Genomic DNA, 20,106 nt, shown 5'->3' on the forward strand with positions numbered 1-20,106 from the left:
AAACCAAACCATTGTACCTCTGACATTTTTATGTATTGGCTCTGAAATGTGAAGGGCAAAGATCTCCCATGCTCTGGAAAGGAGAACCTGCCAAATCAAGACTCCTTCCCACAATAAAGCCCCTATATCAGAGCAGAAGCTGGGTAACTCTAACCCTCCCTCGTGTGGCTTCTCTCTCAAATACGGGCATTACAAAGAGATGTAACCAGGGTTTGCATGCATGGGAGAGGAGGGAAGATGGTCAACTGTGGTCAAGAGGGTCTTTATACAGGAAAAGAGAAAGGACCTGAACTACAAGACCATGGCAGAAATGGGAGCCAAGAGGCTGAAGCGTGAGAGGAAAGCAGCGGACACAGCTGGAGAAGAAGGTGAAACTCCAGCACAGATGGGAACAGAGGAATGCACAGATGAAATATGACTCAAGTGGAATCCATCCCTTCTGCCTATATTAGTCTAGATGGTCTTGCTGGAGAGCATAATTATGCCACCTCTATCAGAACTGCCTCTTGCTTAGTCTAAGATTGTGACTTTTATTTCCAGAAAGTTCTATTTTTCCAAGATACTTTAGGAAACTATAACCACAGACTAAAGGGTTCTGGAATATAGCTGGGGGAAAAAAAATGGTGAGACAGGCCAAGTTTCTCTAGACAGCAGCCAGTCCCTGGGATTTTCTGGTCATTTTACACCTGTAGAGCTATTGCAGTAACTATTGCAGTAAACTGGTACACAGTATACAATGTATGCATACATCATACATACATGTTTTCTTTGATGTGATGTGAGTTCTAGTGTGTCATCATGATTTTAATTTTTAGTGCCTGTGCTGCTCTGCTGTAACATCAAAGCAATAGTATGTAAATTCATGCTGAGCTGGGGCATAAAACTGGCTTTCATTAGACCAACAGCATTAAGGGGAGGTCTTTGGTCAATTGCACCTATTCTGAGACACCTACTAAGTTTCAATGAAATGGGGCAGTTTCTATCACCTTTCAGGGGTTCATGTTATAGCTTCATGATCTAGCAGAAAAGTTCTAGCAATGGCTAATATATGGCAGCCATCCAAAATTTCCCCTCACTACTGTGAGAGGCTAACATGTACTGGTGAGTTGGGCTGGGTTACAAAGACATCCGATCTTATTTTCAAATAAATACACTTGGAACCAGGAGCCTGAGAGTAAAGAAAGTTAAAGTCATCACTGGCACCTTAAGAGCTTTTAAAACTGGGTGTGATTGGCCTAGCTTTACCAAGTTGTATTGAGCAGGGAAAGAAAAGCACAATATATAACCAAGAGTCATTTGTTTTATGTGTGTGTTGTCCCAAAGCTCCAATTCCAAATTTAATCAGTATCAATGGATTCTTTTTAGCCAGAGAAGAGGGATCCTGAAGATTTTACCAAAAAAAAACCCCAAAACACCAAAAAACCAAATGTGTCCCTCACAAAAGCACATATACTTCAGAATAGTACAGCAAAGAAAAAAAAAAAAATATGAAAGCATTAGACAGAATAGCACTGGGAACTCACAGAGGGCCAGGAATAATGGCTGTTCCCATCAGGTAGACTAGCAACCCTCCCAATTCAGTGGGAGGATCCCTTGAGGCCAGGAGTTTGAAGTTACAATGAGCTATGTGATCACATCACTGTATTCCAGCCTGGGTGAGACCTCATCTCTACTAAAAAAAAAAAAAAAAGGTGGGGAGGGGGAGGGGGTGTGGGAAAGGAAAATGAAGCATGATTAGTCCTGAGTTGATAATTGTTGAAGCTAGGTAAAAGATATATGGGGTTCATTATATGACTCCCACTACTTTAATTTTGTATACTTAGAAATTTTCCATAATAATGCTTTTAGTCCACAGACATGCTAGGAATTCCCATGAAGGAGAATTACTAAAATCCAGACTTGATAGGATGGTGTCAGTTATTGAGACCCCTGCAGATGGGACCGCCTGCCTGTTCACCCCTTAGCCTTCGGGTACTCTATGCTCGGCCAGTCTAGATACTGACCAGAGTGTGGTGCACCTGGCCCATACTTTCCCACCTTCATGCCTGTGCTATTTTCCTCTGTTGGGAACACTCCCTTCCCTTACACTTCCTGCCAACTCTCCAAATCTAACCCATGTAAGGCCTGGATCAAAAGTATCCTCCCTTGTTAAGTCTTTAATGACTGCATACAGAAATAATCTCTTCCTCCTCTGTACTCCAAGAACTTTCCTAGTGCTCTTTTGGGGCACAGCTCACTGTGTAATAACAATCATGACTATAAGAAGATGATAATAACAGCAGCCAATATGTACCGAGTGCTTACTATGTGCTTGGCTCTTTAAATACATCATCATTTTCTATCCTGATGATATGTTCTGAGGTTATTTCCTTTTATTATCACATTTTACAAAAGATCTGAAGCCCAGAGAGGTCCAAAGTAGTGCAACGGGGATCCAAAGTGTGATGTGATATCAGATATGTTACAATAAATGTTAGACCTTTGTGCCTATGATCCTTAGCTGTACCACCAGGATGACAGGGTATAAAGTCTACCTGGGGCAAGACCTGAGAGCTCACATTTTTTCTGACAATGATACCGTATGCGCCTTATTTCTCCTACTGAATTACATGCTCCTTCCGGAAAGGGACTGTGTCATTTTCTATGTTGTGTCCCTGCTTGCAATGCCTTGTACATAGAAGGTGCTCAATAATGTCATGTTTATTGAACACTGGATTAGCATTGGGTATTTCTACTGCCTAAGGACTGCATGCAACTCTTATAATCCACCTGTCTAGGTCCACAAGGAAATGAGATGGAAAAATCAGCCCACAGAAAGACAGCATAAGCATCTCTTCTTCTCATCACTTCTGATCACACAGCCACAAAACTAAAATAGTTTCATATTCTCCCTACAATGGCACTGTAAGTGACCAGGAAGAATTCTTCCCTGCTGCTATTTTTATTTCACCTCCTAGCTGTAAACTCCCTCCTTTTCCCTTTGCAAAACCCTCACCCCTAACAGCCTGAGGAAAAGCCAAAGGGATTCAGACGTTGTCTAGGTGATGACTCAGGAATCTGGAACTGAGGGAGACAGGCTGATTTTACCCCCCTGAGTTTCCTTTCTCTTAGTTCCCCTTGCAAACTTCCTAAGCCTGGCTTTTTTCCAACCAAATAATACTCCATTGGTTGCTGTTATTCTTTGGTTATATTTTGACCTTCTTCCTGAACACAGGGATGTTCTCTGGATTGGTCTTATGAAAACTTGGAGAGTAGGCTCAGAAGTCTTCCACTCCTTCTCAAAACCCTCTCAACGTTCCTCCTCTTCTCGCTACAGGTCTTTCCCCTCCAATGACCCAGCTTATGCTATATTTCTGCAAGGTCTTACTCTCAGTAGGCTTTCAAAAACTGAGAAAGTCATGGCTGAGGAGAAAGAGTGAGCTCATAACATGCTTATGGTCCTCCTCATTCTAGCTCTGAACACACCTCTCACCAGAGATAAAAGCATTTGAATTTAGGAAAGCCTTCCAGTCCCAGAAGAAACGGGAGGTAATGATGAAGGGACCAAGAATGGAGTTGGAATTTGGGGCAAGTGCTAGTCTCACCCATGGTTGGCTCTAAATGTTCCCTTTTCCGGGCTCTTGTAAACCAGGTTGCTATAGTGTTAACATGATGTAAATTTCCTACATTTTCTTTTATTGAAAGCCGTCTTCTTTAGTCATAAACTTAGATAAGCCAGCAAAATGCCCGTGTGTGTGCACATGTGCGTGCATGGGTGCAAATGCGTATGCCTATCTATGAAGAGGTAGGTGGGGCCACACTGAATTGTGACATATCAAATAGTACTCATTTTATCTCATGTCACTCATCTTGACAGCCTTTCATTTTCAAAATTAATAAAAAGCATAAGGAAACTGCTACACAATCACCAACTAAAGGATCTTGGCCACAAAGCTAAATATCTAGTCATCTGTGTTGTACATTAAGTGTGAAGGCACATATCACAGTTTGGGATTTAAATGGAAAAATCAATACCCTGCAGGAAATCTACAGTTGCATAGCAGATTTTTCTATCAGCCACTGCTTTCTTTGTCAGTGCCTTCTGATTACACATACTTGTGTATTCCAGGCATCGATTTTGCTTTGCTTTTGTTTAAGTTACTTAATATTCCTCCCTCTTCCAAGAAGCAGGCATGTGGGGGCGGGGAGCAGGCAGAGACATTATAGAGAGTCAGTAATAAAGTCAAGACAATGTCCCGTCTACCTGGCCAGGGCGCTTTCTGTCAGTGCCTGTGGCGCAGAGGACTAGTCATCCGGCCACATGCTCCTGATTCTGGGGACCTGGAAGCACCCTGTGCCCTCAATACTTTCTCCTCCCAGAGCTCCCACGCTTTCTAAACTGGCTACTGCTCTTGCAGCAATCCATGCAAGAACATGGTAGAACCACCCTTCAGCTAAAAAAGCACTTTGGAGTGGAGCTTGCAATCTTCTCTGACAGATTCTTTAAAAATCTGCTCTAAGCTGCACTAAGAAAACTCCAAGGATTTCCTATTTCTCTCTTATGAATGAACGAGTCTTTTTCACATAGAGGCATAACTTCTCAGGGCTTCATAACCAGCCAAACACCATCACTTTTCTTACAGCTGAAAAAAATTAAATTTCTCCTTGGAGAAATAAGCTTACTTATGTTTTATTTTGATTCTCCTTTTCTTTTATCACAGGAAAGTATACTGACCAAAATAAAACATTTCTAACAGTGACTAGAAGGACGAAGATTGTACCAAATTGCTCAAAACTACTGCCAACACAACAATGTGTTCAAGCACAGCAATGACAAAACATCTATTTTCTCCAAAGATAGCTAAAAAAGATGTTCACATACATGTTTTGCTTCCTCCAGTATAAACTGACCACAACCAGGACTCAAGCATGTTCATTTTTCCAACAAATAGACAAAAATTAAATATGGCATGTTACTTTTACCAATTTCTCTAAAAAGAAGTAAGCTACCCCAAAGCATTCTGATACCAAAACACAGCATAATGGCCTCTGTGGTCTTCTGCTGAACAGTCATAGTTACAGAGACAAACATTAAAACTGAAATGAACAAAAAGGGTCTCCTGAGAATAGGTAATGCTAGCAGTACTGGAAGTTTAAGAGTCCTAAGATAAACTATAAAGTAAGTTAAATTTTCAGGAAAAAATTACATTTATAAGCAGCAAATATGCCTGTGGGTTTGTTGGTCAGGGGACTACACACACAGAATGAGAAGTGCAACTGTAGCTATGCAGACTGTAGAGGGAAGGAGGTTCTTGCTGTCAACATGCAGCTACTGAGGCTAGAATGGGTAAGAACTGTATTTTTGTCTCTCCTCCTGCTCTTTGGACACTTTGTTTTTAATGAACAGTTGGTATCAGAGCTAAATCCAAAGACTGTTACATGTGGGATTTCCTAATGCAGAGACCTGGCAGAGCTGTACTATATTCGGCCAAAAAACTAAACAGAAATTAGACTACCTCAAAATGTAACAACTGAGCATCCTCATTCTCTTTCAGTGTTTTCATTTAGTTGGAGCAAATGTTTTGCTTTAATGCAATTGAACAAAAAAGAACATTTAGGGACAATATAGCTAGATCCCTCATAAAGCTTCATTTTCAAAAGGACTGTTCGAATCTCTAAATAAATGACAATTCATTCTCTGTTTACTTTAGGTAAACAGAAAATGCATTGCAGAGCACTCATTTTCAAAAGCTAATCAAGAACATTAGGTCCCAACAGATTCATTTAATAGAAATATAATAGGCATTCCTGCTTGCTTTTCATCTTGTCTGGCTGTAAATGTTAAAATGAACAGCAAATTAACCCTGCATTGGAACAGAGTCTCAGTGTCACAGCTGATATCCTCTCTCTCACGACTTGTAAACATCCCCGCACCCTGTCACTGCTTTGACTCCTTCTGCATAGGAGAGACGATTAAGTTTGGCAAGAGAGTGGAGGAATACTTGAATTCTAAAGGGAGTACTGCGTGTCAACTCTGCTATCTTCCCTAGCAGAACAAAATATTACCATGTTGTCTCCTAAAATAGTGTACAATGAGGACGTAGGAGGAGGGGTGAGGGTGAGGTTGTTTTTTCCCGAGCTACATATATCAACTGTCTTTCTCTATATTTTTAACTTTACTAGCCATTCTCCAAGTGGCTGCTTATAAACTACTAAACAAAACAAGCTAATAAAGACAGGGCCATTCAAGCTCTATAACCAGATATAAAAGATTTGCAAACAATTTGAGATCTTATAATTAATATTCAGTGATATCAGAATTAGCATTTAGAAATCTATACAGAAAACTATAATATTTCATAAATTATGTAATCATGAACAAACCCTTTCAAAAACTGTTTTCACTGTGCTAAAGTAACATTCTAGACTTGTTGTAAGTATGTTATTCTTACAAGTAGTTCGCAGTTATTCTTGAAGGCAAGCCTTGGAGTTTCCTTAGCATAGTGCTGCTGGGGAAAATTTTCAGCATGTCCATCTTCATCTCTAGCCTGAAGGGAAATATAATGGCCTATTTAGGGACTTACAAATAATGGAAGAAAAAAAGCTAAAAGCATAACAGCTCAGATCATTAAACAAACGGGAATCCAGAAATAACAACAATATTAAGAAGTTTGTTTAAATACGCAGTACGCCTTTTAGGTATCGAAATTTGGGATTTATTTTTCTTTACATTGTTTAGTTTGAACATGCAAATTCATTGTGGTGTAATATTTAAAACGATATCAAGCAAACCAAGATCAAATAATTTTGTTGGCAATTACCACCACCATAGTTTTCCAGTGCACATTGTTCATTGCACATTTAGGATTATATGACATACATACGTGTTTAAACTTTTTGGCATGCTTAAGCAATCTCTAGATAATGCACTTTTAAAAAATTCTAATAGCAAGGCCATAAGAAAAGCAATCTGCATAATTATATTTTGCATTGTAATACTATTAGAGATAAACTGATTCCCCTCCATTTTTAAATAAAGATCTAAAAGGAGCGATGATCTAGTAAGAACCATAATTCTTCAATCAAATGCAGTAAAAAAATAGACTTAATTTAAAAGCTGCATTAAAAGTTACTGGTTATTTTGATCTACGCTGTTAATTAAGAAAGCTGAAGTTTAAATGGAGACATTAACAGAACCCATTAGCAATACCGCTTGCATACAGTCTTCTTTCTAATCTCCACCGGTTTCTGGTTTGGAGTTGGAGAGAAGGGAGAGGTAGGTGAAAGGGGGCGTGTCTGCAGCACACTCATTAAACCGCTCATTTGGGTGACACTTGCACTCCGCTCTGCTCTCATCTCATCTTAGCCCTAACTGCTCTCTCTTTCCTGGCCTCCTGAAATTCACAGCTGAGCTGTCTCCCTCACATATGGCTTGCATATAATTATGCATATTCCATTTTACACTGCATTAAAATGATGAGCTCCTGGCTCCCTGCCAGCTGATTTTTAAAAGCCCCAGCAAAGTAGGAAAAAGGAGAGAAACACAAGGAGAGCCGCACAGGAAGCAGCAGGTAGTTCTGTCTGCTGTCTCTTTAGATAAAATGTATGTCTGGCACCAAGGGAACAGCTGAGAACTACCTGTTGTTATGTATGGATTGAGGGGGGAGAAAACAATGAGCCACAGAGTACTGTGGCAGAGATGACAACGCTTATGTGTTGTTTCTCCTTTAATGGAGCAAAATCTGCCCTGATGAGTGTCACTCAGGGCTCCCTGGCTATACTGGAGCTTGTCATTTTAGAAAGAGATCCTTATTTTGTGCATTTTGGAATGTATTGCTTGTGTTTAATAAAGCTTCTGCTACCTAGCCCAAGGAGGGAACAAGATGGAAGTGCAATGTCATGGTCAGTAATATTTAGGCTACGAGAAGTTTGTGGGAAAAAGAGATTGCTCTGTTTTGGTTCAGTTTTGAGATTTATCAACATCCCTGGGGCTTGATGCCTTTTTATTTTAACTTTTTATTCCTACTAAATCAGACTAAAATAAAAATGAAGTTAAAGTATTGGTTATATGTGACAGAGAAAAAGCTGTAACTGTTGTCCATGTCCAGTGTCTATCAAGGACTGAGACAAACGATGTTTCTTCTTACTGCATCAGAACAACTTTGCAGCTATGCCAGAGTTTAAATTAATATAGCTCAAATGGGTCACACTTTAAATCCCAACTGGCAAAGGTAGCAGTGGCGGATATAAAGGAAAGGCAGTTGTAAGAAAACAGGAAGATGCCAATAGGCAGTGACAATATTAGATTCTTTATAACAAAATGTTAAGCCACTCTGTGAGGTACAGGTCTCTTAAAGGCAGAGACCACATCAATTTCATCTTTCTTACTCTGCCATGTCCACTGCCTTACTTTTAGTTGATATTTAACAAACATTTAAGTGACGGAAAAAACCCATACGTGGATAGTAAGTAGACCCTACCATAAACAACTCTGTAGAAAATGCCACCTCAAAATATGCTAAACTTGGTAGTAGCTTTATTATATTCCTGATGCACTATGATACATATGCTTGGAAACACACTTTGCATATAGTTTTCAAGGGCTACTATTTACATATGTATGTCTATATTCAATATATATGTATCTTGTATATAAATATTCATAAGGTGGAATGTGTTTATTATGCATGTACTATGTATACACATTCATACACACCAGATGCCTAGGGATATTTTCAACATTAGTGGCAAAAATACATTCATTTCACTTACATGTAAGGTGCACACAATGCTTTTTGTGTGTTTAAAGGACAAAAAAAATCCCTTTATCTAAGATTTGAATGTGCTTTCTCAAAGGGGCTATAGACTTTATCTAAAGCTGCATAATTTATGAGGTTAAATAAAGCAGCAGTGGAAGAGAAAGGAGAGGGGGATTGGAGAGATTAGGATGTAGAGAGAGAAGGCCAAAAACTTGCTTCTGTATTGAACCACTATGTTCACCTCTGCACCAAACTTCCATGGCTCTGGGAATGGCCTGCCCTCTAACACCCACCCTGACTCCAGAGTTCAAGAAATTCCATCCTTCAGCCATTTGCTGTGTTTCCCCCACATGCCACAAAAGTGAAAAGCACATAAAGTGTAAGAAGTTCTGGAACCATCACCTTCACGCCTATTTGTGTGCAAACATAAGAACTCATGCACACTTCTCACCTCTGTAATCCTCTTTGCATTGTGAAGTTTTTAATATGCAATTTTAACTTACTATGACAGGAATAAGTGGAATTCAGTGCATTCATCTAAGGCAGGAATTCTCTACCCCAGCTGCATATTAGAATCATTTGGGGTGGTTTTTTTTCTTTGGCTTATTATACTGGTGTCTTACCCCCTTCTCTTTCTAAGACTCTGCTTTAATTGAGGTCTGGACACAGGTGGGTTTTTTTTTAGAAAGCTCTCAGGTGATTGTAATGAACCAAGGAAGGGCGAGAACTGCTGATCTGAGTGCCTACAGCTATCAAGGGGAGGCCCTTGGCATAGCTGCCAGAATGTTCTCTAACCAGGTCCCAGGCCCCCTGGAGTGAACCACTGAGCTATGAGGGGGGTATATGCAGGTCGAGCAACCCAGATTCAAAAATCTGAAATCCAACATGCCCCAAAACACAAAGCTTTTTGAATGCCAACATGATGCTCAAAGGAAATGTTCATTGGAGCACTTCATGTTTTGAATTTTCAGATTTAGGATGCTCAACCAGTAAGTATATACAACGCAAACATTCCAAAATCCCAAACAGTTCTGGTCCCCAGCATTTTGGATAAGAACACTTAACCTCTAGGAGGTAGTACCTGTGGTACATCTTACCCTAAATATTCAAAAAACCCTGGGCAACATAGGGAGACCGTGTCTCTACCAAAATAAAACCAAAAATATTAGCCAGGTGTGGTGGCATGCACCTGTAGTCACAGTTACTCGGGAGGCTGAGGGAGGAGGATTGCTTGAGCCCAGCAATTCAAGGTTACGGTAAGCTATGATCACGCCACTGCACTCCAGCATGGGCAACAGAACAAGACTCTGTCTCAAAAAAAGAAAAAAGATTTAAGAGATTACACAATTAGTTGCTTGTGCGCAAAAATTACCATTATTTGTTTGCTTGTTTCTTAGTTTCTGGAATGACTAATGATCTTGGAAGAACCACTTCATCAAAAAGGCTTTCCTAAACCTCTCTGTCCAAGGCAAGTATCTTCACTGTGGCCTTTCTTAGACTCAATATGGTTGCAACCTTGGAATCACTGGTATGATTTTTGTCTCCCCCACTAGCCTGCAAGCTTCCTAAAGGCAAGAACAATGCCTGGTCTCCCACCACTATATCTTCAGCCCAGCCAATGCCTGATGCCCAGTAAGTGACCTGCAAGAATGAGCTTGATCATTCACAGAACTTGGTGGCAATGTTAGACAAAAATCTGTAAGACCTTCCTTACCCTACATAGAGAATCAGTTCAGAATATATTAAAGTCAGAGGCTTATTCTACATATGCCCCCACTTGGAGTGCCAGACAATGCCTTAACAAGCAGGGTGGACATAGGACATCGACAACCCCCTCAGGGAGGAGTATATGAACACTAAAATTGTTCAGAATCACTGGCTTATGGTAATAACATAAAGCAGACCAACTTTTAGCTGGTTTTATTATTGTTCTTAAATCCTCAGTAGACAATGCATTCTCTAATTGCCTGTTGAGAGTGGACCACCCCACTGTTGGCTCTAGATATCCACTGGGGCCAGAAGAATTGTGTTCACATCTGACTTTTTTCCAGAGTGACAAGTTCTGAAAGAAGGCACATCAAGGCACTTCATGATGAACTAATTCTCTCCTTGTGCCTTACTTTCAACAGTTTCATTCTGACTAATGTGCTGAATATTTATGCCAACTACAGGGAAAAGCCAATGGGAGACTATTTTTTGCATTTTACTACAAACGTGATTGTCAGAACAAAGGTGCATTTTTGACCTATTATTCTAAGAAAACTTCATTTTTTTTTTTGCCATAACAAAAACAAAAATCTTTCAGTTAAACTGCAAGCAGATGTCCCTGTTTTGCTGACAGTTGTATATCCATTTTCATGTTGTGCCTAGCATTTAGAGAAATATTAGATGATAATGAGAAATTTACACTAATTGCGTCTCTACTTCAAAAACCTCTGGCTTAAACTTTTTATTCACTTTTCTTTCCCTCTGAACCAGCACAAATTCACTTCTCTTATTTTGATTCTTACAATACAGCAAACTTTAGTTCTTCAAAGAATTCGCTGCTTCCTCTGGGCCAAAGTCTTGGTGCCATGTGAGTGTTGGAGCAAGCTCGTCAATATTTCTCCTCTGGAGAATGCCTTTAGAAAAGGTGGAACATTCTAGAAATAGCTGCACTTGCCTACCCCAAAGAAATGTGATGTTTCTGACTCCATGAAAAGGTTAGCATTATTGCCATTTAAGTGGAAAGATAATTAGGCTTCAGAGTTAATACCTCCCTGTGATGAATGGGAGTTTAGACTTCTGTGTCATTGTGATCTCAGGATTTCTTTTGAAAACAAGCAAAGGTTCTGCCTGGAATCAGAGCCAGGGAGAGCGCAGCTTCCAGGCTTAGCCCTCCTATGCTGCAGCAGAGGCAGCACACGTCAGCTCACACATGTGGCATTGTTACCGGACTTAAGAACACCAAAAACAGCACAACTCAAAGTTGTGAGAATAAGTGTATAGTTGAAGAATTGTAGAGGAGAAAAAAAGGGGACACTGATTTTACATTTTATAACTAACTGTTGGAACCAGAAGTAATAGAATTTCTTTTCAAAACTCAAGGTAAAAGCATGGGGACGCTGCTCTGAAAACGCATTGAATTTTATTTTCTGAAATCTCATTTCTGGTTTAGCCTTCTGTTCTCAAATGCGTCCACACATTCTCTTGAGGAAGCTCAGGAATTAACAGCAGCTATCACACAGTGCCTTTCGGTGTGCTGCGAATGTCTTTGTGAACTTGACCTAAAGGTCAGTACCGTTTCTTTGTCCTGCAGTGGACAGACACCTGGGACCTCTGTACAGCCACTCCTGCCTCTGGCAGGAACAAGATAGGGAGGTCTTCAGAGTAGCCCCCTGCATCCCCTGGAGTTACTGCACTGTTGTGCTCATCTCAGTAGCCCAACTCTTCAGGCCGGAATCCCCAGTGCCCTTCAACTGGGTCTCCTGTCCTTTACCCCCATTGTCTCTGTTGGAACTAGATTCCATCTCTCCTTCCCACTTCTGCTGGCAGATCCTTGTGTGTCCTTTAAGCCTTCATTCAGAAGCAGCTCCTTCAGGAAGCCATCAGTGACTCTTCCTCCTGGTCCTCACCTAAGCTCTGCACCCCCTGTCCCTGTATGTATTTCCATTCCACACTGATTTATTGCATTGCATTATGACCATGTGTGTGTCTGCCTCTCCCACTAATCAATGAGGTCCTTGAGTGTGGAAACTGTGTTCTGTCCAGCTTCAAATGTCCAGATCCTGGCATATTATAAGGGTTCCATAAATGAATGAGTGAGCAAATGAATAAATGAATGGGTTTCTATCCTTTAACACTATTCACTGGATATTCAGCCTTGCACTCCAGTCCCTACTGGTTGGGTGTTCTGCCTCTGAACCTCAGGAGTCTTCTCCATACCTGAGTCTCCGCAGGACTCTGCTGGAGCTATCTGATCACACCTGCCTCATACCTAGACCTTCACCGACTATTCGGTGCTCTTCTGCCCAACACCTGTTCCTCCTACTTCGTTAGATAGCAGGGTCTTGGCCTCACGGAAGATCTTGCACCAATTTGGACTCTGGCCAATCACTTTTTTGCCCCACATGTTTCTCTCCTCCACCTCCCTGCTAGACTGATCCTCTGGTCTTTGCCCAACAAATTCTCATCCTCAAAAGTCCATTCCCCAATTAAACAACTGGGCACCTTGTTCCCTGTTTCTGATATCTCACCTTCTCCTACAGTCCCAGGTCCATCTGAGACTCCTTGTTTACCATCCATGTCTTATCTCCTCTATCAGACTGGAAAATCCTTGAGGGCAATGACCATACATTATATATGAAGTCTCTTATATAACAAGCAATCCTGCAAATATATCTTGAATGGATTCATTAGCCTACACTCTTCCAGAAGCCAAGGCCTAGAGTGTTTGGTTTTTCTCTACTCAGAACTGCCTACCTCTATGAATGGATACCCCTTAAATATGAGTTGTTTCTATGCAAATATTCAACTCACTGAACAGATTGCAGAGAGTTGCATGATTCTCAGACAAAATTATATGTGCATGCAGCTTGAATAGAGGGCTCTCTCCTGGACAGAGGGCCCCCACCTGGCATCAGGCTCCCTGCTCTGGAGATACGCCACTAAACCAGAAATATCCATCTCTGAACCCAGGCAACTGCTCTATTCACATTACTACTCATCTCTGCATCAGGATGCCTTGCCCTTCCTTTCATCTGCTTGTTGAAGATTGGCTATGGGGATTTCTGCAGTGGTGCTGTTTTACTTTGTTCTTTTAACCAAATGTATTTAAATTCCCATTTAGCATGTAGGCTGTAGGAGAAGCTGTTTGCCCAGAGAAGGCCCTCCTAATTCTCCATCCTCCTTAACTGGCAAACTGACAGGCTTTCCCCGTACGTCTTCAGGCTCCTCTGACAGCTCACACACCTCTGATGGATGAGATGGACTTATTTGCTGCAGCTATTTTTTCACTCCATGCAAACCTTTATATATATTATAAATTTTTAATATCCAATTTGGAGTCTTCAAAGAATAATGGTAACAAATATGCAGCATGAAGATAATGGGAATCGAATCATGTTTATGGTCTCCATGAGCATCTCCTTAAATGATGTCAGGTCAGAGCCCCTCAGAGCCATGCGCATGTGAGGCTATGGGGCTAATCTCATGCCTGATTAATGGTTGCCCTTACTCAGGGGCCCTAATGGATTACATGACAGTTATGGCAACAGACTCCACATCAGCCTGAAATACAGCTTCCACAGGAACTAAAATATATCATGTTCATCCCAGCACATTACAATTGTGTCTGGAATAATCAGAGTGGTTGCTTAAGCAGTTCTGAAAATGCCTGTTTTTACTTTTTATTTTTAAATCTATTTTTTCTTTATTGGACAGGTGAACGTTTTTGCATTTTACCTTGCAGGGTTCTTTCTCAGGTCACCTGAGTGTCTTTGTTTGGTAAGAACTGTTATTTCACAGCATCCACAGGTAAGGCCCGGCAGCTAGGGGCATATAGCCCTCTTTTTTTTTCTTTCTCAAATAAGGCCACATCACCTCACACCCCAGGCAGCTTCTGATTATTCCGGAAGCTTAATCGACACTGGATTACCCAGGCTCCTTCCCCTTCCCCCACTTTCCTCCTCCGCCCATTGCCTGCCTTTTGGCTTTTCACTAGTCATTTGTATCTATCACCCAGAGACACAGTGAGGGGAAACAAAAGGAAGGGAAACACCAATGATTCCACTTTGCTATTGGTTGGCACCCATAAAATATTTAATTAATAAGCCTAATCTAGGCATTTCAGGTAGTCTTTTTTTTTCCTTTTCTCTGAAATCACTAGGCAGAAGGGGGTTGGGCTCATATGATTATATGCAGACCTCGTGATGGACCTGAGACATCAGAGAAAATGTGAAACAGGCAAGGTCTGGAAGGGGACTCCAGGACCCTGTCTGTAAGGCTAGAAGAGGATCCAGATGTTACTGAGGAGTTTCACTATCTATAGGATGCCTCCCCCAGAAATAACCCGGACTCAAATGGGATTAAAAAACACAGTACTAGCCAGATTAAGATGCTGTTCTGGATATTATCCAGGATTAATAATAACAGCTAACATTTCTACAGATTTTAAAGTATGCACCAGACACCATCCTAAGTGCTTTATATGTATTAACTCATTTAATGCACACACTCATACATATATCAAGGAAAAAATGACTTATGAGGTAGTACTATCATTATCTCCATTTTATATATGAAGAATCTGGGGCACAGACACGTTATGCAGTTTACACAAACTCACACAGCTAACAAGTGGGAGAACCAGGATTCAAACACAGGCAGTCTGGCTCCAGAATCCCCATGCTACACACTGATGATCTCCCACCTCTGTGCTGGTGGCAAAGGTAAATCAGTGTGCAATAACTTGAAAATACTGGTGTCATTACATTTTAAAAATATGTTATAAGGGAAGTTTTCAAATGTCTTTGGTTTTAGCACTCCAAGATTGAATATACCAAGAAAATTAGGAAGACAGTGTTTAATGACAAATATAACAGAAGTGGGGCGGGGTGGCAGGTAGAAGGTGCAATGGGAGGGGAAGAGGTAGTCTGCGAAGAGCCCCAGAAAAGGGTTCCCTGCAGCTTCGGGAGCAGCGTCAGCAGGTCTCTGGCACAGCCTGCGGAAGATGGTACTTCAACATCTTCAACACTTAAACCAACTTCTTTAACCTGATTCTTATTAAATAAACTTCAGATCATCAAGTGTGACACCTAGGCCTCTCAATACCAGAAAAGACATGTCCTACCAAACTCACTCAGCTCTGCAGGTCCTTTAGCAATCTCCTTTGTGGACTTCTAAAAACCCCATCAATATTATGATACTATTTTTTATTAATCCTGTAGGTGATGCTGTACAGACTACAAGAGGCATTCATGCTATCTTGTCTCCTGTATTCCTGGCACTCGGTACGTAAGTGCAGATTGTGACTTTGGTTAAAATGAGTCCGTTCATCAAGGCAGTGGATATCCCTGAGCCAATCAGTGAAACTGAGTCCCTGGACATGCCTTGTCAAGAAACCTGCTCAGACTGTGGTGATTGTTCTGGGGGATGATGGGGTAGAGAACCAAAGCCAGGTGGCCTCCTTTACTCCATCCACAACACCTTCCACTCCTAGGAACAATAGAGACAGAAGTACAATAAAGCAGCCCTGAGCAGGTGGATGGCTAACTAGCTCAAGTTGGTGGGAACACAAAGCAAGAGGCTTAAGTCACTGTCCTGAGTGAGTTAGCTTGGTCTGTGTCACTGCCACAGAACATACCCTTCATCATGACCTGCCATGTCACAGGTGTACAAGTCTTGGCAAAGGGGAGACAGACACCAGAAAACATGTGAAAGGATGCGGATGAACCAGGGCACATCTCTCACGGCTTCTGGAAGAAATAACTCATAGGGCATATGCTAGTGAGCATAGTCATGGATAGCTATGAGTCACCAACGGAAACAAATGGTGTCCGTTAATTAGTTACTAATCCTGAGGTCAAGGACTATAAACTCTCAACTAACAGCAATACTTGTCAAAGACATGACGTCACAATTGTTATTTGTAACAAGAGCTCAGCATTCAGATCAGCTTAATTTTCTTTTCTCCCACCAGCAACCACAGAAATGCTATAATCAGGATCTGGGTATAACCAGGGTTGCCTACATCTGTTCTAGCCAGTCCATATGCTAGCCTCAGTTCACCTCATCTCCCAGGTGCCCACCCCCCAGCAAAGCAGGCCTGCAGATGCTCCAAAGCTGTTCCAACCATCACTGCCACTCATTCCCTCCAGCTACAGCTTGAGCCCACTTCCATACCGTTCCCAGCTCACCACCCTCACCCTAACTCTGGCCCTCCTCTGAGCCCTTTGATCTGTGTACTCAGCCTGGCTGGAGCTTGCTGTCCTTCACGGGTATGGCCTTGGTCCTTGCCACTCTGGTCCTCGTTCTGGACAGACATAGGAAGCTATCCCTCCCTGGTCACTGCTCTGGCCTGGGACAGTGTTATAGTCAGCATTGCATAATGGTACCCAAAATATAATTTGTCTTAAAGATAAGATTTCTTTAGGAAGAAATATGAGTATTATATAATATATGTAAAGATCTAAACTCAGCCTGAACATGAAGGAGAAAACCTAGGACCAGGACAGAATCCTGGCTTTTACTGTGCACTAGCCACATAAATGTTCTGACTGATATGCAGCAATACTGTTACTTCTGCCAGTGGATGTAGGCAAAGGAGGAAGATGAGGTGACACATCCCTGGGTCTTTCAGACTGTGAAGTTCAAACATGATTCTGAGCAGGATGGTCCACCTGACAGCTCCAATTATGATCCATGTGCCACTTGACCTGTTCACGGAGGTGCTATCCGACTTAAGGAAGAAAAATGTCTGAATTACTCTGCTTCCAAATCCAGGACCAATGGGCCTCTCTGAGGAGCCAAATGCAAAGATAGAGGCAAAGAGTCTTCATAAATAATGACCTCTGCTCCAGCGACACTCTCTGGAGTCTTTGTTTTAAACCTCAGCCATTCTGCAGATGATGAATTGAGGTAATAAAAGGTGGGATTGTGGCTTGTTTAAATAGGGGATAATCATTTCAGCAGAATTTGACTGGGGTCTAGGGACATGCCTGTTAAAGCCAATAGCTGAGTATCAATTAAAGTTCATTTCTAGATGACAACTTTAGTTAATTCTTGCTCCTCTGTGACTCTCCTCCTCCTCCTCCTCCTTCTTCTTCTCTTCTTTTCTCCTTCTCCTTCCTCCTTCCTCCTTCCTCCTTCTCCTTCTCCTTCTTCTTCTTCTTTCTTTTTATTATTATTATTACATTTCCAGGAGGCATATTTTGGGGTCAATGCCCAGGTGAAGAAAGAGAAAAAGTGACCTGGGTTTCCACATCCTCTCCCTTCTTAGTATAAACTGAGAACAGTAATATGTGGTTCTGCCTTGCACAGTGAGCAGCCCAGCCCCCTCTGTTTGCTCCATTCCCTCCCTCACTAAACCTTTCTAGTTACCAAAATTTCCAAGCTGTCCCAGTTCCTCTGGACCCTGGTCTCTCAACCACCCAGTGTTGCTCTAGATGGCATCCCAGAGATGACTGGGAGCCCCACTGTCTGAAGGCTGGACCCCACTGGAGAGGGCATCACAAATTCTAGAACCTTCCAACTCAGTGACTACTTCATGGAGTTGTCATCAGGAACAAAGGAAGAAAATTCAACATAGAAGCCACTTTGACAATAATAATAAGAAATAATGATTGTTCTGTGCCAGACCTTGTGCTAAGCATTTTACTGACTTTGGCTCATTAAAGCTTCCTAAACCTTTAAGAAGTCCCTATTACTTACCACCTCCATTTTGCCAGTGTAGAAACTGAAGTGTAGAGAAGTTAAGCAACTTGTCTAAGGCCAAAGAGCCCATAAAAGGCAAAGCTGGGCTCTGAATGCAGGTATCATGACACAGGCACAGATCTCAGCCCGCATGCCACACTGTTCGTGTGCCTCAGGAGCACAGTCGGCAGAAGCAGCATGGTGACGACGAGCAGCAGAAACCACAGGGATTACTAAAGGCAGAGAAGTCGTGGCTCAAACCCTCACATCCCTGCAGGTCCTTGTGGGCGAGAGGGAACTCACCCTCTGGTCTCTACCCTTCATGGTGAATTATTGGTACCCAACGCAGCTCAAATGGATGGGTGGTAAGGGAGCTGGCACCTCATGGGGGAACCTGAGGGCCAATCTCATAGGCTGAGGAACACAGCCAAAGGCTGCGCAGACTCGGACCCTTAGCCTGCCAGTATCGGGGGATGGCCTCTCCACGTATTCTGCACTTGGGGCACGGGACTGAGAGGAGGCAAGGATGGGAGGGGAAGGAGGATGGTGGCTGAAGATGAAACAGGAATGGAGCCAGGGGAGTCCCAGGCATCAGCGTGAGAAACCCTGCATAGAGATGGGGAAGGAGACATTCCTAGAGCTGACAGACTTCTCAACATAGGGCTCACTCATTTTAAAATCTCTTAAATTCCAGTTTCATGTGCTCATCCTACAAATAAAAGCTTATGGGATGTGTAGTGATCCCATAATCAAAGTGACAGTGAGCTCAAGTCTTTTCTCAGGTTCCTAAACAAACTGAGACATGTTCTCAAGGACGTGAGATTCTAGATTCATAAACCTCTTCCTATGGTTCTTGTCTAATCACAGAATAGAAAACTGTTACACTTTGATGTGGAAAATAGTCAAAGGGGAAAAAGAATGAACGTTTTATAAGATTGTTGATTTAGCCTTCCCTTCTTAATAAAAACAGGCAGTGCTTACATGTAGTCAAGTATCCTAGCTTAACAAATAAAGAAATTTCAGTCATTTCTTTGTCTTAAGAGATGAAAGACTTTTGCCTTTAAGTTATAAAAATGTTTTGACTGGTTCCATAAACTGTAGGATGCCATACTCTATATCTATACCAAAGCACTATATGTGTCATTGTGACCCCACAGAATGCAGACAGTGGGGCCATGGCACTTGACTAATGTTTTCCTTAGGTCTCCATTCACTTATTTATTCATCTGTTCTTCATTTATTGAGCATCTACTATGCACCCAACAGTAGTAGACAATTGAATAATTAAGCACCTAAAATGAATGGATTCATCACACATGCTCAAAACATTTAAACTTTTTAAGTTCAATGATAACAATAAAGCAAATGGCCCCTTGAAAGCTCTATTCATACACAATCTCGGGTGTCAAAGATCATGTATTCATATTCTGTTTAAGACTTAGATGTTTAAATAATTATAATTTTATAGCATTAAAAGCAAATTATGAAAAACAAGAAGTAGAAAATACTCTTTGTTAGCCGGCAAGAATTTTAAGGAAGTCAAAAGCCAGAAAAAGGGAGAGCAAATTCTTAAGGGCTGGGCACCCCAAGTGCCACTTAGTTGAGGACAGGAGTACAGAAAGGGGTGGGGAGGGCCATGTGGTGCCACTCCAACCCAAGTTTGATTCCTGGCACTACCACTGATGAGGAAAAGGGGAACGTAAACATCAGCAAGATGGGGTACACAACATCCATTTCAGAAATTTGTTGCAAGGATTAAATGAGACAATCCGTCACACAATGCCTGGCACAGTGCCCCACGCAACGCCCGGCATGAATAAGTACTCAATATATGACAGTTATTTAAACTGCACAAATCTGCTTTCTTTTCTGGAGGAAAAAAACCCTCAGCTGGCAAGAAGGCAATAGGGACTCACTATCTTTTCTTATCATTAAAGTCTTGATTAAAATTAAATTACATGCAACTATAAGGGTATGC

At 41.6% G+C, this 20,106-nt stretch overlaps 1 protein-coding gene across 3 annotated transcripts in view; it reads right to left on the reverse strand.

Moving 5' to 3' along the window:
* Nucleotides 1-20,106, reverse strand: part of LOC108314726 (sine oculis binding protein homolog) — a 167,636-nt gene that overhangs the window by 66,681 nt on the left and 80,849 nt on the right. For 2 of the 3 annotated variants that reach the window (XM_017543738.1, XM_017543739.2), the window contains exon 5: nt 6,432-6,527. The exons of the other annotated variant lie outside the window; for it this stretch is intronic. In XM_017543738.1, the coding sequence (XP_017399227.1) occupies nt 6,432-6,527 (96 nt within the window). The remainder of the gene's footprint in view (nt 1-6,431; nt 6,528-20,106) is intronic. 3 annotated transcript variants of the gene reach the window in all.

This window comes from Cebus imitator, unplaced genomic scaffold (genome assembly GCF_001604975.1).
Source record: "Cebus imitator isolate Cc_AM_T3 unplaced genomic scaffold, Cebus_imitator-1.0 Scaffold160, whole genome shotgun sequence".
In the NCBI taxonomy this organism is placed as follows: Eukaryota; Metazoa; Chordata; class Mammalia; order Primates; family Cebidae; genus Cebus; species Cebus imitator.